The sequence below is a fragment of the Terrapene carolina genome, unplaced genomic scaffold (genome assembly GCF_002925995.2).
Source record: "Terrapene carolina triunguis isolate 2854851 unplaced genomic scaffold, T_m_triunguis-2.0 Scaffold58, whole genome shotgun sequence".
Taxonomy (NCBI): Eukaryota; Metazoa; Chordata; order Testudines; family Emydidae; genus Terrapene; species Terrapene triunguis.
Genome location: NW_020664409.1, coordinates 93482787 through 93506474, shown reverse-complemented (window position 1 = coordinate 93506474; position 23688 = coordinate 93482787). Strand labels below are relative to the sequence as shown.

At 42.9% G+C, this 23688-nt stretch overlaps 1 protein-coding gene across 2 annotated transcripts in view; it reads left to right on the top strand.

Annotated features, from left to right (window-relative positions):
• Positions 1-23425, top strand: part of FBXO32 (F-box protein 32) — a 32238-nt gene extending 8813 nt beyond the window's left edge. For both annotated transcript variants that reach the window (XM_024205458.3, XM_024205459.3), the window contains 6 exons: positions 371-463; positions 10172-10265; positions 13011-13195; positions 17437-17619; positions 18885-19028; positions 21507-23425. In XM_024205458.3, coding sequence (XP_024061226.1) covers positions 371-463; positions 10172-10265; positions 13011-13195; positions 17437-17619; positions 18885-19028; positions 21507-21596 — 789 coding nt within the window. In that variant the 3' untranslated portion in view covers positions 21597-23425. The remainder of the gene's footprint in view (positions 1-370; positions 464-10171; positions 10266-13010; positions 13196-17436; positions 17620-18884; positions 19029-21506) is intronic.
• Positions 23426-23688: the final 263 nt, after the last annotated feature.

The window sequence follows — 23688 nt, the reverse complement described above, 5'->3', positions numbered from 1 at the left end:
AGCTGCAAGAAACCACATTGTACATAGGCCCTTCATGTTGAGCCCTAGGAATGTATTACTTTCCCTGTCTTGTGAAATTATTGAAAGAGATCAAATTGAGCTATTTGGAGGTCATGGATAGGGCCGAGTTCTCTTCTTAGAAACAGTCATAACTCCCATTGGGCTGCATTCTCTGGGGACATAAATAGACACAATTCCATTGAAGTCATTGGAGATGTGCCCACTTACCCCAGCAATGAGTTTGTCCTGTAGCATGCCCACATAAGTATGTTAAGATGCTATGCTGGCCTGGACCACATACACCCATGACTCTCTCTTCAGACTACTAAACAACAAAACATGACCCAGCTTTGTTCTTTTTCACTCTCAGCGTCATGGCTACTGCACCTTGGGAGAAGCTTTTAACAGACTTGACTTCTCAAATGCTATCCTAGACTCCAGACGGTTCAACTATGTTGTAAGGGTGAGTATACGGCCATAACTTACTTCGCTGTAACTTCTAGCGCAGACACCAGTTGCTTAACTTAACTGAGCTGAGAACAAATTCTGCACTGGAAAAGATCTGCAAGACTATGCTGTGGTCTCCTTGAGTGCAAGAGGGAAGCTTCAAGAACTAGTTAATGAAGCATTTTCTGATGCATGGAAAGGAGGGTCCATCTGTTAGAAATTGCTGCATGGGCAGGATAGATCACACATAGCCTTCCTCCAGATCCAGTGAAAATGGGGGCTAGTGTGGGGGCATGGAACAAGGTCTACACTTCCTCCAGATTTCCTGATCAAACTGTTTATTTTGAAACTTCTTAGGTGTTAAGTCTGTATGGGACTAGAGTGGAGGCAGTGTTTGTTGTTTAAAATAAAGTTATTGCCATCTGTTCAATGGCCTCTCTGAAGTGAGATGGCCATCTCAGCTGTGTTCCCAATGAACAGGTCTCCATGTCACAAGCTGATAAATGAGGTAGCAATTTTCTTGGCAGTCTCAGCAGAGTGTGCAATAGTCACAGGAACTGACCACGTCCTTGCTTCTGGAGGTGGTCCATTCAGCTCATGGTTGAAGCACTCTGGCAGGGAACTGTGGAAGAGCTTTGTAATGTTGATGCTTGTGCTGTATCTGCTCTTGGAGAGCTTCAGGTTGCCAATCCGACCCCTTACTGAAAGCTAAATTCAAGTTCTGGTTGATGTAACTCCACCTTTGGTGTATGCTACAAAGTATGAGATGAAATCCTGGGCACCGCAGAGGGCCCACGGTTCCCCTGCATGGCGCGTTTGAGATGCAGATGAAGGTTACAGCTCCCTGAATGCCATGGACACTAAACCTGCGGTGACACACTGTGAGATGGGAGAAGTTTGAGAGTGGGGTGTATAGGATCCTGGCTAACTTCAAGGAATCTCTGGCTACAAACTGTGAGAAAGCAGAGCTGCTATTACAGCTCCATATGTTATGGCAGCTTCAAGAGACCAGCTGTTCTGTTGCCCTTGCATAGCCTCTTATTTAATCGAAGGATAAATTAGCCCCAAGCTTCTGTGTAGGTTCCCCATGCCAAGCCCTCTTACTCTGGGTTTTCACAGAAGACCAAGAGTTCATCTCACTTTCACAGCATTCAGAAGGTGTCATTTTTATTCCATGATTCTGTGTGCGGTAATGTGTTTATGTGCACATTATCCACAAATGGATCCGTAATTTCAGAATATGCTCATTGAGACTGAGAATTCTATCAGCTAGTTTTTAATGGCAAAAAAGCAGCTAGAAAATCTGTTTAAAAATTCAAGGTTGTCTATAAACGGCTCCTTTTCACATTTCATCAGCCGTTAATCTTTGGGGGAGCACCAGCTGTTTAGGTTTTAGATTCTGGTGCAGAGTTTTTGCTGGCATGTTGCTCTTCCCCAGTGAGCCAAATGTTATAAAAGAGTCAGCCAAAAAGATGATACTCGTTAGGTAGCCTTGGATCCCTCACCTGTTGTCTAGTCAGATGTAGGTCAGGCATCCCAAACGTCCAATCAAAACCTCGCAGTGTAGGATAGAAGTGTCTCTGTTACTCAAATCACCATGCGATTAACCTCTTGCTGCCCAGTGGGGTCACTGTTAATTGCATGAAACTTAATTTAGGCCCCTTTTTATTTTTTTTGTCCTCTTTAATTCATTTTATAATCAACCCCTCTGTGCTACCCTTAGTGTAGTATGTTGCCCATCACCCACCTATGTAATGAAGTGGCATTTCTTTTTAAATACCAGTTATGGAACTAGTTAAGCTATTGTGCAAGCTACCACAAATCGGGTAAAATGCAGTTTCTAGACTCATGGCAGATTTTTATGGGCACCCCTCCAACATAATCATAATCCTTCATTGCCTAGATGTTGGGCATGATACTCTCTTGACATTTTAAGAAAGGACATTCAAATAGCTTCTTAAATTTAGATTGAAATAGGGATGGGAGGTTGACCTGATGTCTTTCCCCTGCCCCCCTCTTTCACTTGTGTTGATAATTGATGATGGGCAGGGGAGTAAGGGAAATCGCTTCTCAGCTCCTGCTGCCCATCACTTCCCTAGTTACGCACTTATGATTCATCACTGAAAGTTGAGATATTGTCTTCTAAAGCTTCCGTGCAAGTGGAAAAACTCTGGTATAGTGAGTATTCCAGGTGGTGTCTAATGCTGTATATCTAACATTACATGCAGCTTTGTACCCTTTGATTAAGGTAAGCTCCAGAGGCAATCTTAGTAGGAAGAGCTACTGAGGAGCCATTCACTAAGCACCCTCGGCTTGATTTTTCAGAGGGGCTGAGCACCTGCCGCTCCTGCTGACTTGAGTTGCCATTGTGGGTGCTCTGCAGTTCTGAAAATCAAGTCCCATATGTGAGACACAGAATTCCTAAAGGATGGTTGTTCCTTCTGTTTAGAAATGTCTCTAGCACTTCAAAGAACGCTCTACGTGGTCTGAGATACCATTTGGTAAAGAGAAAAGGGCCTGACTCTCATTTACATGCCTCTTCACATTACAAGAGTGGCATAAAGGGGGCCTTAGTGTGAATGCGAGTCAGGCCCAAAACAGTGGAAAAGCATCTTTCTGACATTAGGCTAAATTCATTAATGGAGTTGCACCAGAAATCAGCTTGGCCCATGAAGTTTTAAATCTTGTTAATTTAATTTTGCAGGGCTCTGCTCTGTGACAGCTTAAAGCTTTGACCAGGAGATAAGTAAAATGAACTGTGGCATTTCCATAGTGGAAGTAACAACATTAAAGACTAAAATCAGTGCATGTTCTCATTTGTCTGAATTACCTCCCACCTGAGCTTTATGAAGTTTTTTCCAGTAGTCTTAACAAAGTATGAAACTTTCTAATTTAAGATGACTGGTGGTTTGTTTTGTTTTTTTAATCTGCCAATCTTAAATGCGGGGACCATGGTTCAAATGTAAAACTGGTTTCTTCAATGAAAGCTTTCATGAGCCAAGTCTCTGGTGGATAATAGCTCATAAAATACCACGTGCACTGGAGTTGCTCATGAAAGGCCCTTCCTGGAGATGGATTTCCTCTTTAGATCCACCATACGGTCTGTTGCAAGACAGGATGAGGACTTCTAGAGCACACAAATGAGCCATACACTCCCCGGAACATGCCTTGACTAACAGCAGGCTAACGTCCCCTCCTACCCCTTTCCCCAAATGTCCATGGAACTACAGGAGTCTGATTAATTCCATGGTAGCATGTGGAAGTGCTTCCCAAGTAGTAGCATTTCCGTATTGGAGCTGGGAAGCAGAGGGGAGAAAAGCCACAGATGAGCTTGGAGAAGGAATGGAGAGGCAAACAGTGATAGGCCTAAAACATTTTTACTATTGTATCTCTAACTTTTAGTCCACAATTTTTGTAATTATCTAAAATGTATCAATTTTTGTATAGCTCAGTGGGCTCTCATGCTAACAGTTCAACGTGCTCCTGGACTGCCTCTAACATATTTACTTTGCATGAATTTTATGCAAAAGAGTCAACATAAGAAACATATACAGGCTTAAGACTTCTTACTTTCGGCTGCTGGATCTTATTAGATAAGTAGTTTACAAAAGAAGAATCATGTTATTTAGGAGACTCCCGGACTAAAAAGCCTAACAGTGCATTGATTTGCTAAGTTTGAAGGTTTTACAGGCTTCTTAGCGACTTGTTAGATTGAGGTGGAGGTGGTTTGGAAATATTCAACAGGTGTTACTATTAATGCCTGAAACAAATTCTTGCAAGTGTCACGTTAAAATGCTATACATTATTTAGGCTCAGAGTAAACCCTGCATATTTTCAGCTAGTTGGGTCTACATAGTAATGAGAACAATTTGGGCCCAGTGTTTTAATCCTGATGTGGTCATGGTTACAGTGCTATTAAAAATGGAAAATGCACAAAAGTACATGCCATATAAACAAGTAAAATGAGATGAGACCTTTAAACAGCACAGCAACCTCCAAAGCTGTTGACCATTTTCTGAAATGTTCACTTATCAGATGACAGTGAGATTTTGCAGACTTTCCTTGCTTCGGAAGGATTTACCATGCGATAGCTTCATAGCAGCATTTTGCAAGAGATAACAAGTTGTCACTGTAACACTGTATTTCAGCACATAAAAGCTCAGGGCTTGATCCTGACCTCAGGTACGTGGGTATAGATCGGTAGAATTGTACGATCTGGACAGCTCATAGTTAGCCTAATGTGCCCTCTTCAATTGATGTATTTTTTAAATTTCTGTTAGACTTAGTATTGGTAGTCCTGGATTTATGCCACATAGCAGCATCTGTTAGTTAAATTATTATAACTCATGGTACAGACACTGACATATCCACTATCACATTCACTTCAAGCTGAAACTTGGCATATGCGGCTTCAGCCACAGAGCAAATAGAAGTGCTGGGAGTGGGGGAGATTTGTTGTAGTTTGGATGTTAAAAGCCAGATCCTCAGCTGGGGGAAATCAGTGTAGTTCCTTTGATTTACACCAGCTGAGGATCTGGCCCTAGATGTTTAATTTTGCCCTCTGACTTTTCTAGTTTGACTCGTTTTCACACTTCTGTAACTCCAGAAAGCTGCCCTTTAAGAACCACGTAATGCATATGTACTTCATGAAAACTGGGCTTTTAATGAGTTCAGTTCACTTACCTGTGCAGTTCAGCAGCAAAGGTTTTAGAAGCTCTAGCTAAGCAGTGTTTTAGAGTACGGCACTAGGGCATATACATCACTACAGGAAACTAAAACTGTTCCAAACGTAGCTATTCTGTTCTCACAGGTCAATTGCTGATGCTGTGGTCTGTACTCTGGCATATGCCATAATGGCTTTAATAGGAGTCCCAAAGTAAGGTTTGACTAGTGCTGGGCAGCCCTTTTTGTATGTTTGTTTGTTTGTTTTTGGCTGAAACCAAAAGTTGCCCGGCTTCACCTTTGGAGCACAGTTTGTTCCCAGTCCCAACCCACAAGTCTCTTCACTTGCGGCCCCTCACACATTCAGCCCTTGCTGCTGTTTGTGGAAGGAGACCCAGTAGCCTTCCCACTCTTAAGGTCTCCAGGAGGCAGCAGCAAGCTGGCCTGCTCCCTTTTAAACATTCCAGTCTGGGACTTTCTGGTTGGAGCTCAGGGGTTGTTGTGCTGGAGTATCTTCTTTCTCCACCCCTAATAGCCTAGAAACTCTGAAATATCTTGTACTGCTACAGGATAGTTGCCCTCCTACCACCTACTCAAAAAATCCTAGACCAGGGAGATTAGGAGGTGTGGAGCTACCTGCAGCTTCTCATTTACTCCTCTTACCCTCCACAATCCCCTCAAGTAAAAAGCATCAGAATGGGGCAAAGAGGCCAGAGGGCTCTTCCTGTAGACTTTGGATTGAGGGAGTCACCAAGCCTCTCTTCCCCCTCCCCTATCACTAGGAGTCTGAAGTCAATAGGAATTGTAGGTGTTTAGTGTTGTCTTTTAGGATTTGGTCCTTAGTGCCTGTTTTTTCAGAGGTGCTGAACACTCACAATTCCAGTTAAAATCAATGGGAGCTGCAGGTACTCAGCATCGCAAAGAATCAGGCCCTAAGATTGCTGTTACTAACCTCTTTTCCCCTGCACTCCCTCCTACCATCTGTCTTCAAACAGTGTTACTGGAGCATGGTCTGGAATTAACACAGCCACATATACAGTTACAAAATGCTAGCAGGTCTAATATCTCCTTATTCCACCCGGCATTATTCAGAGTGCTCTAGTCTTTTTGTTTGGTTTTCAGTTTGCACAATCCATCACTCAAAGACATTTTAGGTGGGTTTTTTGTTTGTTTGTTTGTCCAATCTGGAATGACACCACTGGCTTTGAAGGAATTACACCAGTGTATATCTGGAGTAACCGTGAGCAAACCCTACATACACCTTTATTACTGCCCTGGTACGCACATCATTATACTGGACAAGAAAATTAGTTTTGTTCACACATCTGGGGTTTGTTTTTGTTTGGGTCTTTTTGTGTGTTTGCTGTTCATTCTTGGCATAGCAGTTTGCTATGGAATGCAATACCCAGGAGGTAGTCACGACATAGTATTCATATAAAATTTCATCCTTTACTTATTGCTGCTGAAAAGGTGGTACGCTATAGCTGTGCTAATTTACTTTCTAAATGTAATTGACCCTTGATAAACATAGTGAAAGGCATGGGCTCTAATGCATCTTGATTGCCTAATTTTATTATTTAATTTCCTATATACCAAAGCACAAAATGTTGGTAACACAAAGAATCTAACTTTTATTTTAATTTGAAAAATCAGCTACAATTTCTTACTTTTTTTTTTATGGTATTGCACCACTTGGTGTTTTTGACCTGTGCAAAGATGACTGATTTTGAACATATTTTTGAATATCAGCACAGTTTTGCTTACATATAGTGAGGAAACTGTCCTGTATGGGAGTTCTAGAACATTACAAACTGGGGACATAATTTGTGTATACATAGAGAAATCCAGAGAAGCTGACCTGGGTGCTCACATTACTGTGTGGACAAATGGAGTCTGGCAAGTTGATCATGATAATTGAAGGTCACAAGGTTAAACAATTCAGTACTAGGAGATTATTACTAAGGCTATTTTGGGGCAAGGACATGTTCTTGTTTGTACATTCATTGTTCTAAGAAATCTTGGGAAAATTTAAAAATATTTCCAACGTCTTTCTAATTAATTTATGCTTCAGAGCATGTAATACACCAGACCCTCCTGTTTAGGTGAGAGCCACCATGGAGTTTTGTTACAATATATGTACTAAATATTACCTCACAAGACTATTCTTGCATATTTTCTCCCCACCCCCACCCCCCAAATGATGTGTCATGATAGAAGGCAGACTGCCCTCCATGAAAAATGTGAGACTGTGTAGGGTTTTTTTTCCTTTCCTCTTGCTTTATACCAGTCATGTGAGGTTTAAGATATTAATAGAAAGTAAACTCAGGAAGCCATCTGTTGACGTTTAAAGTTGGCCTGGAAGATAAATGGAAGAGGAGACCAGTCACTCGGGGCACTTTGCAGCTCCTAGGTGACAGTCACATGCTGGTAACAGAGCTGAGTAAAATGGGCAAATGGATGCAATAATACCCCTATGAGCTCATGGTTTATGGCAAAGTACCAATAATTTTATGGCTACATTCCTGTCATTCTTATAGCTAGGCAAACAATTCAACTCAAGACTTACCAACTCTTGTCAGTAACCATCTTAGCTATTTGACATAAGGAATTGCAAGTTCTCTGCACTCATCCTTTTTGCCAGCAATGGGATAGCATAATCGCTGATGATAACGGATGAATAGGCTAGCCCTGTGATAATATGTGTAGATTGATTGTAAGATAAAGAGATTTATTTGGGCATAAGCTTTCGTGAGTAAAAACCTCACTTCTTCGGATGCATCCGAAGAAGTGAGGTTTTTACTCACGAAAGCTTATGCCCAAATAAATCTGTTAGTCTTTAAGGTGCCACCAGACTCCTTGTTGTTTTTGTAGATACAGACTAACATGGCTACCCCCTGATACTTGTAAGATAAAGGTTTTCTTACTCTGTTCTAATTTAGAAAGGAATCTAAACAAGTGGAATGGTATGTAGAAAGTGTGTATTTTATAAAATACGTTTGTGACGGGTTGGATCACAGAAACCCCCTTGGGAGCTGCCACCCGATATGCCAAGACTACCCCTGCTTCTGTTTTCCCTGCCAGCTCAAGACTCCAGCACCCCGTCTTGCTGAATTAGACACTCCAGTCCCCTTCAACACAGACCCAGGGTCTGAATCACTTGTCCCAAAGCTGCAAGTTTGCCTAAAAACAGCTCACAGGAGTGTGCTTGTCTTTAGCACTCAGATGCCCAACTCCCAATGGGGTCTAAACCCAGATAAATCCGTTTTACCCTGCATAAAGCTTATGCAGGGCAAACTCATAAATTGTTCGCCCTCTATAACACTGATAGAGAGATATGCACAGCTGTTTGCTCCCCCAGGTATCAATACATACTCTGAGTAAATTACTAAATAAAAAGTGATTTTATTAAATACAGACAGTAGGATTTAAGTGGTTCAAAGTAGTAACAGACAGAACAAAGTAAGTCACAAGCAAAATAAAATAAAATGCGCAAATCTATGTCTAATCAAACTAAATACAGATAATCTCACCCTCAGAGATGTTTCAGTAAGTTTTTCTCAGACTGGACACCTTCCAGGCCTGGGCACAATTCTTTCCCCTGGTACAGCTCTTGTTCCAGCTTAGGTGTTAGCTAGGGGCTTCTCCATGATGGCTCCTCTCTCTCTCTGTTCTCTTCCACCCCTTTATATATCTTTTGCATAAGGCGGGAATCCTTTGTCCCTCTGGGTTTCCACCCCCCCTCACTGGAAAAGCACCAGGTTAAAGATGGATTCCAGTTCAGGTGACATGATCACATGTCACTGCAAGACTTCATTACTCACTTGCCAGCACACACATATACAGGAAGACTCAAAGGTAAACACAGTCATCTGCAGACAATGGTCCTTGTTAATGGGAGTCATCAAGATTCCAAACCATCATTAATGGCCCACACTTTACATAATTACAATAGGCCCTCAGAGTTACATTTTATATTTCTAGTTTTAGATACAAGAGTGGTACATTTATACAAATCAGATGATCATACTTAGTAGATTATGCACTTTGTAATGATACCTTACAAGAGACCTTTTGCACGAAGCATATCCCAGTTGCATTATATTCACTTATTGCCAAATTTTTATAAAACTATCCCAGTTACATTATATTCACTTATATTTTTATAAAACCATATAGACTGCACAACGTCACAACGTTAAAAGGCTTAAAGGGTTACTGCCAATTAACATTTTGGCCCACAATTTTACAAATCCTAAAGCCAACAGAAAATCTTCCTATAAAATTATTTTTCTACTGGAATTAAAAAAAGGAGAGGAACATCTTCTTCAGTAATTGCAACCCAAACACTGCAGCACTGAACGAGTACATGGGAACCAAAAAGTCACACTGACTAGGAGTGCATCTTAATCAAAAGGGAAACTGAGACAGTGAGTTAGAAAGTAAACCAAACAGCATAAATAGGGAAAAGTGAATTAAATTGTTAACATTTTTTCAGATCTAATAATAACTTAATAAAAACGAAGGAACTTTGGTTTGTCTTTTTTTTTTTTTTTTAAACATGACTCTTAATCTTTCCTCTTAATGAAAATTCCAGTATAATTCACACATAACAAAAGAGTGAATTGGATTATTATATGTAAATTGTAGGATTAGGTTTATAAATAAGATTCTCTCAGAAACGAGTCTCTGCTTCTTGTTCTCTTATCACACTATTTGTTTATGTACTAGTGAAAGACACTGACATACCATTGTGCTTTCAGTATGAATAGTCATTGTCTGTTAGTCTGAACAGTAATTCGTGGCTTCCCTACACCTTTGAACCTTGAAGCAACATTTCGGTTTAAAGAAAGTAGTTTAAATAACAACCTGTTTTCCTCCACTGTGTGCTTAATTGTTTGGCTCTTTTCTCCCCTTGGATCTGTCTTCATTGTGGTTCTGCCTGCCCTCTTTTACTTCAGCAGTAAACAAGTATCTGAACTGTTTTGCTGTGTCATGTGACTAGAAGTCAAGATTAGAAAAATATCTTTGTACTCTAGCTGGCAACTTCTATTTTTATCCACAGCTGTTGGAGCTGATAGCAAAGTCTCAGCTAACATCACTGAGTGGAATCGCCCAGAAAAACTTCATGAACATTTTGGAAAAAGTGGTGCAGAAAGGTAAAAGAAATGTAACAATCATGGTTTGTATCCAGTGTATCCAATGATCACCATGTCCATGTTGATCAGTGTGCAAGACTTTTTTGCAGGGAGGGGCATGAAAACAAAACACTGGGCTAGTTCATTTTCCTCTGTCCCCTTCTGGAAAGGGACTCTCAGGGCAGGAAGGGGGTTTGAATGGAGATCTTAGTGGATCCCCCTTGTGGAGATTCTTCCTCTTCTAACTCCTGGGGGAATTCTGCGCCAAAAAATTAAAAATTCTGCAAATTTTATTTGTCAAAATAATGCAATATAATCACACCAGTTTCAATTGTTTTGATAAGTTATTTAAACTACAATACAGAAAAAAGTCACAATAACTATTCATTTCCTAAACACATGAAAGTTAAGTTATAAAATACTTGGTAACTAATACTCTGCATTCCAGTTATAATCCTGGATTTTCATTTAAATTACATTACAAAACAACAAATGGCGGGGGGGGGGGAAACGTAGAATGTCATTTTAAATTACTCAGACTTTCACACATGAAAATCATACAGTTTTGCTAATCAATTTCCTGGACCTAGCTGGGTACTTTGGGAAGTGCTTGGTTCTGATTGGCCTGACATTTTATTGACTGGCTTGGTAAATGTTTTATTTGCCCTCAAAAGTCCTTTTTTTTCTTTTTTTTTTTTTTAGTTGGTTTTTAAAAATCTAACCCCATCGTGCCACTTTGGCACAGGAAAAAAGTGAGAGTGCATAGATCTTCCTAGCTGATTCTCTTACTGTCATTTATAAGGCTTTACATCACTCTGGCAATGTACTGGCTTTAAAACTTTTACAGGTTTTTTTATGCTCCTGGGGAATTGACTAAGAATGGGAACAGTTACTAACAATAGAATAATTAACAATATTACTATGCAGACAGGTTGCTACATTTCTGCCTCAGAGAATTAGATCAATTAACCATCAACAAAATGTGCTTTTTTTTTTTTTTTTAGAAAAGCTATTTTCTTTAACTTAAAAACAAACAATTTTCAGTAACATGATACTAATATTTAATTAAGTGGTTTTTTTTCCAATTCTCAAGAAGTTACATTTTACTAGGCAGGCAGGCGGCTATACTTCTGCCTCGGGGACAGAGTCTTCCTCCTGCATAACAAAAAGACCTACCCTCCTCCATGCCCCTTGAGCCACAGTATCAAGAGAGAGGGACAGAGTCTCTCGCACTTGTTGGCCAGCCCCGCCCCCTGACGGTGATCAATGTCTCCCCCACAGGCACGCACACCCAACCCCTCTCCCCCTGCAGTGATTTGCGTCTGAAGCTGCTCCAGGTATTCTGGAACAGATGCGCTGCCTGGACTGCCGGGGAACAGATGTGTGTCTCCCCCCTCCCCCAGATTTCTTTTGCATTTTTCTGCATAGGGGGCACAGAAATATGCAGGCCATATGAATTCTCTGCCCCCGCATGGGCGCAGATTTCTGTCAGGAGTATCCTCTCCATCATCCAATTGGGAAGAAGGTCAGGGTCCCACACACCCCTATCTGCAGAATAGGCTGTTTAGTCCTGCCTCAAAAGCTGGCAGACTGGAGAGGAACTGCAGGAGGCCAAGGCTGGCTGCATAAAGGCTCTGTGCTTCCTTCCTAACGCTAGGCCCTAGTCACTTCCAAGGCTTCCTAGCAGCTGCACCACCAAGGGCTCCCACTGGCCATGGCTGCCCACCAAGGGAAAGGAGTGCTTCAGGGCCGACATTACTTTTTTCTGGAAATCTCTGTGGGGTCACAGTGTATTTAGTGTGTGTGTTTTGGGGGTTCCCCCTTCCCTGGTCAACCCAATCTCCACCCCCTCTCCTTGTGTGGACCCTCAACCTTCAGAGCACCCTTGCATGAGTGGGGGGGGGGGGCAAGAAGAGCTATAGAGGTGGCTGAGCCCCTGTTTCCACATGAACTGGTTGGAAGCAGGGCAAGAGCTGTGTGTGGAAGGTCTCCTCCAAGCACCGATCTAAGGGGGACAAGTTGGCCAGTGTTCCTAGAGTGGCTGTTAGAAGCACTGTAGAAAGGCCAAACATCTTTCCTCAGCAAAGTTCCCTCTAGTGTGCGGCCAAGTAGCAGGCTATCAAGGGCCGCGCAGGTGGGGAGAAGCGCCTCTCCGCCGGTCCCAGCTTTGGAGCTGCCACAGCTAGTGGAAAGGGCTGGGGGGAGTCCTCTCTCATCTGCCACAGCCCCAGGGAAGCCTGCATCCCAAACCCAAAATCCCCAGCTGCAGCCCTCACCCCCCCACACACTCCAATCCTCTGCCCTAGCCCTGAGCCCCTCCCACACCCCAACCCCTCATTCCCGGCCCCACCCCAGAGCCTGCACCCCCCCCCCAGCTGGAGCCCTTATCTGCCTCCACACCCCAACCCCCTGCCCCAGCCCTGAGCCCCCTCCCACATTCTGAACCCCTAGGCTCCACCTCGGCTACACATGACCTCCATATGTAAAAAATTAGAGGGAACATTGTTCCTCAGGTCAATCTCTTGTACAGTTATTAGGGGACATCTCTGACAAATGTTTCCTATCTGATAACCTGTCATGTGTAGACAGAGCAGTCCTCCTCTACCACCTCCTTCCCCCCAGGGTTCCAGATTTGATACCTTTTGGCCTAAGATCATAGAGAGTAATTCTTACAAAGCCTCCAGAAGAAAGTAGATACTGAGAATGTATTTAAACATTACAGTCCCTTTTTAAAATATTTTTTTCTTCTTCTCTCTGCCTCCAAAGTCCTTGAAGATCAGCAGAACATCAGGCTAATAAGGGAATTGCTGCAGACTCTCTACACGTCACTGTGCACCCTGGTGCAAAGGGTTGGCAAGTCTGTTCTGGTTGGAAACATCAACATGTGGGTACACAGAATGGAGACTATTCTTCACTGGCAACAGCAACTGAACAGCATCCAAATCACAAGAGTAAGCAAGAATCCAGGCCCTCACTTAGAGGCAAATGATACATTGGCTCTTTCATGCAACCTTATCATGCAGCTGCAGCTCCTGCCTGTGTAATTGGATCATAATGAGCATTCCTAGACTTCACACAGAGCCTGCTGGTGGAGAGAATTTGGATTAAGATTTGAATTCAATTGGATTAGACAGGGGGAGGCTTTTTTTAATTATTACTTTTATTCCAACTTTCAAGTGGAAAATTAAACCAAGATGCAAAATGTTTTTCGGAGTTACATGCCTAACATTGCATGTTTCTCTGAAAACAGCTTCATTTAGAAAAGCTGACCGCATGATGAAGCCTGGCATCTTCAAGTGCTCCTGAAGGGCCCAGTCCTGAATTACATGTGTACTCAAATCACCCACTGACTCCACAGTCAGGCCTGCTGTTAGTAGTAACCAAAACCAGTTAGGCCTCTAAATGGTCATCAAATGCTGTGTGAGTGGAGTTTGGTCTCACTTCAGTTCCTTTTGGATAGATGCTCACGTTTCAAAAATCTCCACTACACTGGCCGTCTCAACAGAGGGTCAGAGTCAGGGCTAAGGCAGAATGATGAGACTTGAATAGCACTTGTACTGGTATTGTCTTGTCTGTGACTCAGTACTGGACTTTAGTTTCCAATGTTGCCAATATATCTGTCCCCTTTCCTAAGAGTCCCACTCTCACATTGAAGTTAATTGCAAAATTCCCATTGACCTTAGTGACATGGGCCTAAATTAACTGAAAAGCAAATTTTTCCCCACTAGGCTGCTAAAGAGGCATCATGCTTGGCTGCTGCTAATAGGCAAGAAAGGTGCTTGTGCTTGCCTAAGTAATTTCAAAATGTGTGCAGGGTAAGCACTATCTAGGGAACCCTGAAGGAGCGTAGCTGCAGTGCAAGGACCTTGGGGTTAGGAGAGGGAAGTTAAGGGACAATGGGGAAAGGAGGCTTCTCTGGACTCTGTGAGAAAGTCTTAAGTAAAATCCACAGCCCCAATCCTGCAATTATCTCTATGACGCCAGACACACACTGACTTTCATGGGATGATAGGTGCTGACTCCATGGGTGCTCCAGGGCTTGCGCACACACACACAAAAATTAGTGGGTGCTTAGCACCCACTGGTAACCAGCTCTCCCTCTTCCCCCCCCAGCACCTCCTGCCCACTTGGGGGCCCTTCCAATCAACTGCTCCCCCTCCCTCCCAGCACCTACAGCCTGCCATGATCAGCTGTTCCATGGCGTGCAGGAGGCACCGAGGGGGAGGGGGAGGAGTGGGGATGGGGCATGCTCAGGGGAGGGAGCGGAACTGGGCAGGAAGAGGCGGGGCAGGGTGGAACAGGAGTGGGAAGGGGCGGGGAAGGGGGCTTGGGATAAGGGGTCCAGGGTGGCGGGTTGAGCACCCCCAGGGCCCAGAGGAAGCTGGCACCTGTGCATGGGGCTTCTTGAGGGTGCAGGTTTCTGCTTGTACAGAGCTTACTGCAAGATCAGGATCCAGCTGCTTGACTCAATACTTAAAACTATTTTATCTCAGCACTGGGCCAGTATACTATCAGGTTAGAAAATCCTGAAGATCAGTTCAAAAATCTATCAATCCCAGCCAAGGTTCTGTCATAGCACCACTTGTGAACTGAAGTGTGTGTGTGTGTGTTACATACATTTATTTACTTTTTGGCCTAAACGTGGTTGGCTGGCCTTTCTTTTAAAAAATTGTTTAATGTCTCAAGCTGTAGAGCTTGCACAAAATGTAATTTTCACATCGCTGAAGATGATTTCTTGTCAAGCTTGAACAAAAGCAGCTGTGTTTAAAGGGGTGGGGGGGAAGAGCAGTATTACAGGCAGTTGGCCACTTACTGCAAGTAGACCAAGTGCTTTTGGTATTTCAGAAGGAGAAAAAATGTCTTAACAGCCAAGGAGTCTAAAGCTTGAGAAATATATACTGAGCATGTGTAGTACTTACTAGCTTAAAAAAAATCCTGTCAAGAAAATGAAAATTAACATAGGACTCCTCTGATCTAGGGTGTGTTCTTTTAAAAAAAAAAAAAAATCATGTTTGAAATGTAGCAGATAAGTCTTTGGCCCTGATTCAGCAAAACCCTGAAGAATGTGCTTTAGTCACATGGACTTCATTAGTAAGCTGCGCAGGTGTCTTATTGAGTTCAAGGCATTTGAGCCTAGTCCTGCACATTTTACTCATGTAAAACCCCCGTTGATTTATATGGGTATTTCATCTGTAAAAAGTGCAACTTTATTAGTGAATGGAATTTGAGGGCACTAGTAAATTATATACAAGACTTCTGTGTTATCCACAGCAAACTTGACCTAAATTCTGCAGCCTGGGTTAGAGATCTCTCACACCCCAATGGAGCAGACAGGACTGTTGCACCAACTCTAGGTCAATAAAAACCTTGCTGTTTTTTTTTTTAATTTATTTGAAATACACAAATGAAACAATCTTTACAGTATGCTCTGTGTTATTTAATTCCATATGGAATTTAGTTATGCAATGTACTTATATTTCTAATTTGTAGTGTGCTTCAGAGTTTTGTATTGAGGATGCCAAAGTGCGCTGTAGAAGTTGTCAGAGGGAAGTTGAGTAAGAAACCGTTTAGGTTGGAGGGGCGGGGGTATGTGGGAAGCTGCTTGGGATCCTGGGATAAGAATATTGGCTAGATGTCTCTATTACAATGACCAGCAGCAAAATAGCTAACAGTAGTTCTCCTAAATTATCACCCTTAGAGTTTAGAGTCAACACCCCACTGAGATGAGTGGGATTGTTCGCTCCTTTTGGAGCTATTGTTTCAGGCTACTGGCAGATGCAATTGTGTCTGTTTATGGTGTTCCTGGCAACCAGAAGGACTAGAAAATTAATTATTAATGAAAGATTAGCAGAGTTTTGTTGCAATGGATGGGCTGTGCAGCATATGCTGCTGCTGTGGAGTTGCAGAGTACACCGGGCCCTGTTATAGATTAATAACTATGGCTTACTGAAGGGTTAAGAAATGGGAACTTTTGTGACTAAATAAATATTTATATTATGCCTTTGAATGGCCAGACACTATCCACACACTGGAGACAGGGTCATATTTTAAAAATAGTCCCACAAAATTTTACTTAGCTGATCAGCTATTGGTATTTTGTTTTAAACAGTTAACTGCCCTGCCAGTTGCATGTAGGGTGATGTGACTGCAACTTAAAATAGAAGCATCTTGGTTCAGGGCAACTAAAGACTTGGCACATTTATTTGACTCTCTTAACATTGTTTCACTGTTGGAGCCCAAGCCTGCAAACCTTTACTCACGTGAGTACGGAGTGGGCACTAGTGTAGCAGTTGGAGCCCATTTCCTGGTTCTTAGGTCTTGATGGCACTGGGATTTTCCATGAATTCAACAGTCTGTATCCTGTTACCAATGTAACTGCACAGGTGCAAACCTCTAGTGTGACAGACAGAGCCACTGTGTGGAGCCCAGCGGTAAGGGCCACTGGTAAGGGCCATAGTGACTTTCATTGTCTAGATCAGGGATTTGCATTGGTGTAGCTAAACTGGTTACTAGGCAATGATGACTGTAATTGAGGCAAATCCACAATGTAGACACAGTCGTAGAAGTATCCCCTGTAGGAAACAATTAAAAAAAAATACTCTTAAATATTTCCTGGGTAATGGGTAGCATTGCCAGCAATGTTGTAGGAAACAATTATAGGGAAATCTTGATTGGTACCATTACTAGTGAACATCTCTGCTTGGTTAATATAGGATCATGTGACCCTGCAAAGTAAAACACGGTTGTCTTAGTAGAACATGAAATTTCCAAGGGACTTAAACTGTATAGACTGGAGGTTTAACCTGTTAGGGAACAGTATTGCCCCTCCAGTTATCTGAAGTGACCTACAGACAGTAATGCCCTGGTCCGCTATAGTGGAGCTTTGGCACCATAAACCTCCTCTCCAGTGGTGAGGGGAGTAAACCGTGCAGTTAACGTTTGATAGCACAACACAATTGTTGCTCTGCCACAGTAAACGGTGGATACGGGTACTTTTCTCTCTGGAAGTAATGGCTCAACAACACCACATAGCCCATCATAGGATCTCCTAGGGAAACTGATCTGTCCCCTGGATGGGAAATTATCTAGTGTAACTGCATCTTGTGTATATAAAATATTTAGCAAGTAGTACATTGCTCCCATTTAGAATTGCCTACTTTTCACTAACTGAGCTCTTACACTCTTTTTCCAGCCTGCCTTTAAAGGAATGACCTTTACAGACCTGCCGTTGTGTTTACAATTAAACATCATGCAGCGGCTAACTGATGGAAGAGACCTTGTCAGCCTTGGGCAAGTGGCCCCTGAACTGCAAGTGCTCAGTGAGGACCGGCTGCTGTGGAAAAAGCTCTGCCAATACCATTTCACAGACCGACAGGTAATGGGATGAAAGTTAAACCTCAATCAATCTCCTATTGTAACCCATTTGTGATTGAACACACATAGACAGATCTTCCTCGTTTGACTGCTTCTTTGTTCTGAGGGGCATGCTGCAAGTTTCTAATATGGGCTGACAAGACAATGGCGATAAAGTTTGTCCCTGAGGGGAAGTTTTGATAGTGTTGTAAATGCCACAATACTGGTGCCTGAAATAGAAGGCTGCAACATCAATAACATGCACACAAACCTCCTCCAATCTAGGCTGCTAACCAAGCCACATGGCCTCAGATGGTAACACTGCTACTTGTACCATAGGTTTAGGGAGTTCTGTGTCTGTGTAGTTCCCAACAGTAACTGCCCACATCAAAAAACCCACCATCACAACTGGCAGCGTTGCTGACAGTCTCCATGGAGTGGCCAAGGATTGATTGGACCATGAACTATCCTCTCTTGCCCTTTAGTGGGAATATTTTCCCCCCCTCCCCCCAAAAATCTGAGTTGTTCACCATTGGTGGCAAGCTAACTCTGTTGCTATATTGTATCTGTTTTGAGGGTAAAGGTTTTCAGTCTCTAGGGCTGCCAGTCTGGCACCATTCATAAGCACTAAATATAAACACACAAATTGGGGGACCAGATCTTCAGCTGGTGTGAATTAGCATTGTTCCAGTGACTTCAATAAACCTACACAGATTTACATCTGCTGAAGATCTGGCCCTGGATTCTGGGAAGGTGTTTTTTTTCCCTATATTGACTATATGTCACATGGTATGACAAATAGATCCAAATCTGATCTCCACCGCTAATCAACATGTCCTAAAAGTGAATGTCTCACAAGCAAATATTGCAACTCCAGGTTTAAAGATATATCTGTGCAGAAAAGAAACATAGTTTCATTCCTGAAACCACTAGATGGGATAAAGTTTGTTATCCTGATAGTCATTTTTAGAGTTTCTGAATCATGGTGATGTGTGGTAGCATGAAGCCCTTGGAGCCATTGTATAGCAATGTGCAACAGGAAGGAATCTGTGTAAAAGATAAGATTGGTCTCTAGTATTGATATTGTGTAGTGTATTTAGAATAAGGAGACTGTTAATGTGGAGAGGCTCAGAAAAGATTATCTTGCCACTACAGATGAGATCATGGGGAGATCAGCAAAGATTACATGCTGGCTACTATGTGCAGGAGGAGGAAGGTCTTGAAGTGATATTGCCAACAAAACTAAGCCCTCGTGTACACTCAGTCCACTCTAACTCTGATTTTTAGATTCGTAAACGGATAATCTTATCTGAGAAGGGGTTGCTGGATTGGAAGAAGATGTACTTTAAACTTATAAGGTGTTACCCGAGGAAAGAGCAGTATGGAGACACACTGCAGCTCTGCAGACATTGCCACATCCTCTCCTGGAAGGTATGGCTATTTTGCTGGTATTTGACTGAGGGCCTGATTTCTCAGAAGTGCTGAGTGCCCACAACTCTAATTCAAGTTAACAAGAGTTGCAAGTGCTGACTTCCTCCAAAAACCAGGCCAACACCACTTAAAGCTTGCTTGCTCTCTATCTTAGGAAGTTCCTTCACATTTTCCTGTTACTCCCTGGGGCCTTATCTTATCCCCACAGGATCTAGTGGGGGTTTCTCACCCTGTGATGGGAGAAGAGGGCCCTTGGAGTGCCACAGCAAATTTGAGGCATTTACAGAAACCTGGGGCCAAATTCTGCTGTCCACTACTGTGGTGTAAATCTGAAATAACTCCATTGACTTCAGAGTTACTCTGGTCTGACAGCCAAATCAGGTCTCTGTCCTTTGGAGATGAGTCAGAGAGTGATTTTTGAATCCTTGTTCTTCATCCTTTGAATCCTTGTCCTTCATATCCCTTGAACTGATAACTGACCCTAAAATCTAAAGACCAGCCTTCACCTGTTTGTTGCCAAAGGAGAGTATAACATTTGTTATAGAATCCTATAAGAGTAGAACTGGAAGGAATCTGAAGAGCTCATCTAGTCCATCCCCCTGCACTGAGGCAGAACCAAGTAAACCTAGACCATCCCTGACAGGCGTTTGTCTCACCTGTTCTTAAAAACCTCCAACGATGGGATTCCACAACCTCCCTAGATAATCTATTCCAGAGCTTAATTGTCCTTATAGTTAGAAACTTTTCCCTCATATCTAACCTAAATCTCCCTTGCTGTATATTAAGCTGATTACTTCTTGTCCTCCCTTCAGTGGACATGGAGAACAACTGATCACGGTCCTTAACATATTTGAAGACTGTTCTTGGGTCCGTCCGTCCCCCCTCCCCCAATCGTCTTTTCTCAAGACTAAACATACCCAGGGTTGGTTGGTTTGTTTTTTTACTTCATAGGTCAGATTTTTTTAAACCTATTACCATTTTTGTTGCTCTTGTCTGGACTCTCTCCAATTTGTCCACATCTTTCCTAGTGTGTGGCACTCAGAACTGGACACAGTACTCCAGCTGAGGCCTCACCAATGCCGAGTGGAACAACTACCTCCCATGTCTTAGATACAGCACTCCTGTTAATACACCCCAGAATATTAGCTGTTTTTGTATCTACATCACATGGATCACAAATTGAATATGAGCCATCAACTATGACCCCCATCAGAGGCAATGCATAGGGGGGGCATGTGGGGTCAAGTGCCCCCCCTGCTGGGGAGAGAGGGAGAGGGGCTCTGTCTTCCTGCTGCACCTGCCCCCGAGCATGTTCAGCCCCAATCCCTGGCAGCTGGGCCTGGGCGGGGAGCGGAGGGGGCGGGACCAGCTGCTTCTCATGCGAGCCACTCTGGATCGCTGCTCCGTGCAGCGCAGCAGCTGCCTGATAGAGCATGGCTGGGGAGGTGGAGGCAGGCCACTCCCCACCTGGACCTGGCTGCCAGGGACATGGGCTGAGCGAGCCAGAACCCCCTCCTTCCCCCATCCCCCAAGCACGTTTCTGGCTCGCTCGGCCCCTGTCTCCGTCAGCCAGGCCCAGGCAGGGAGTGACCCACCACCGCCTCCCCAGTCAGGCTCTCTCAGGCAGCTGCTGCACTGCACGGAGCAGTGACCCGGAGCAGCCAGCTTGAACCGCATGAGAAGTGTCTCCCTCCCGCTCCCTGCCTGGGCCTGGCTGCCAAGGAGAGCAGCCAAACGTGCTGGGGGGAGGGTGGCGCAGCGGGAGAAAGACAGAGCGCCCCCCCCCCCCCCAGGTAACATGGGGAGTGGAGAGCGTGGCGGCCCTGGGCTGGGCGCAGGGGGCGGGGTCGCTGGGCAAAGGAGATAGGTGGGGTGATCACATGTCCTCCCCTTTAGATTATGCCCCCCCTCCCCCCGCCAGTATGGGGAGGCACAAGTCATCTGTGAGCCTTCAGATCCTTTTCAGCAGTGCTACGGCCTAGCCAGTATTTCCCCATTTTGTATTTGTGCATTTGATTTTTTTTTTCTTAACTGTCGTACTCTGCACTTGTAATTATTGAATTTCATCTTGTTGATTTCAGACCAATTCTCAAATTTATCACACTCATTTTCAAATCTGTCCTTCAAAGTGCTTGTAATGCCTCCCAGCATGGTATCATCCCCAAATTTTATAAGCATACTCTCCACTCCATTATCCAAGTCATTACTGAAAATATTGAATAGTACCTGACCCAGAACAGACCCCTGTGGGACCCCACTAGATATATCCTTCCAGTTTGACAGTGAACCATTGAGAACTACTCTTTGAGTACAGTTTTGCATCCAGTTGTGCATCCCCCTTATTGTATTCTCAGCTATCCACTCTAATCTATCAGTTTGCAAACTGGATGTGCAGCATGTGGCACACAGAGCATTGTAAACCAGTTAAAGCTGTGACACTAGTTCTGTAGCCTCTCTAACCGGATTATTTTTTTTCAGGGTACTGATCATCCTTGCACAGCCAACAACCCAGAGAGCTGCTCCACTTCTCTTTCACCCCAAGACTTTATCAACTTGTTCAGATTCTGAACCCTGGTTCTTCACAGCATATCCTATTCTTACAAGACACTTTATAGCGCTCAGCTTGGACACTGAACTTGTAAATAGTGTAAATGCTGATGTTTGTTTGAAGCTCCTGAGTCAAGCAAACAAGAGGATCTTAGAGACGAAAGGTGAAATTGCTCGTTGACATGGACTTCTAACAAGACTGGTGTGTATAGGCAATATTGTAAAAAGTCACCTTTTTATTATCAGAGTACAAGATACAGGGCAGAAATTTCTTTCTGTTTAGAAGTTAAAACTGAATTTGCCCCATGGCCCTTTAAAAACTTTCTATATTTTTTTTCAGTTTCTAATAAATGAAAAGAAAGCAGTTTGAGACTAGGACTGTTTAACTGCTCCTCCATCTGGTTTTATTTACAATAGATATTTATAAATATGACATTTTAAAAATGATATTTATGGGGGGGAAATTCCCTGCAATGAGTTTTAATAATACTTGTATGTAAAAAAAATTGGATGCATTCAGAAATATGCATAACATCTAGGATTTGATCCTAGTTAAAAGTGAAAATAACACACCACGCCATTTTCTACCTCGAATAAATAGAGTACCTTTGAAACAACAATCCATTATGCAATGTGAACTATTATACCTTGTACAATGATTTAAAGAGAAATGATGTTTATGACCATAAGCAAACTTCTTCTTATGTTAATGCTTACTTTTTTAATTCGTTTTCTTGCTGTACTCAGTGCTTGAATGCCCAGCAGATGAGCGCCTTAGAATACCTAAGATTTTACTCCATCCTCCTTTTAATTTTGTTGTCTTTATAAAAGATTAAGCAAAAAAACAAACCAAGGGTGAGGATTTGTATTTAAGGAGGGTGCACGTTGGATGACTGATAAGGGGCCAGATCTAACCTCTCATTAGTGTAAATTCATAGCTCCACTGATTTCAGTGGAATTAGTCTGGATTTACACCTGTCTGAGATCAGCATCTGGTTCACTGGGTCTGACTCCCCCCACCCCGTGTAACTCCACTGAAATAAAGTCAAAACTGGTGTAACTGAGAGATGACTCAGCCCCATAGGACCAGGTTCCTGATAGGTCTAAATAGGTAAAGCTCCACTGGGGCCAGTGGAACTGTGCCGGTTTACATTCACTGAGGATCTGGCTCATAGCATGTAAGATAAATACTATTTGTTTATAACTGCTGTTAGAAACAGGAAGAGCAGCGAGGAAAGCCAGCCATAGAGTCCTAGTGTAATACGGGTACAGTCAATCCTTAGGGTAAATAGGATTTCTAATCACCTGACATCCCATATCATTTCTATGTATCATAGAAATGGAAAATAATTTATCTAATCCATCTCCCTGCCAGTGCCAGATTAACAGAGATACAGTGAGAATTAGTGCTTACAAATCTTGGTCCCACTGAAATTAATGGCCAAACTTCTAATCTCCTTTATTATGTATAACTCATGAATTTGACAAACTTGATCTGGCAGATTCCAGTCCATGTATAAAAGTTTGGAAAGCCTACACAGGAAAAATCCTTGCAGTTGTCCTATAGCAGCGTTCGCATACAGCACTTTCCCAACACTGTACGCAGAGCGCGTAAGCAAGGTGCCTAAGAAAGACAAACATTAATAGGTTGTATGGTATGGACAAAAGAGTTGTGAGGATGAGGAATACTCAGGATAAATCAGGAAGAACTACTTGAGTTTAATTAATTAAATAGTCTGTTCCTTTTTTTACAGGTTTTATAATTGATCTCTAACACTTTTCTGCAGCTGTTTATATATATTTTTGCAACAGTATTTGCATTTTTACAAACTAAATCACTTTGCATGCTCTTTGAGTAGTTGTGTGTGTGTGGGGGGGGGAAATCAGTGTTTAGATTGAATAGTGGGGATGAGGACTGCAGCCCTGGTGAGGGGAGATCCAGGAGAATGCTTTAACAATAACTGCCATTTGTTGCATTCCAAAGGCAGAAGGTTTGATTCTTCCAGAAATCTCTTTCAGAGACAGGGCAAGAGACACTCCCATCAGAAATCATTTTGCATTATGCAGAGAAGGGAATAAAATAGTTTGAAGACGGAGACCTTGCCCTCCCTCC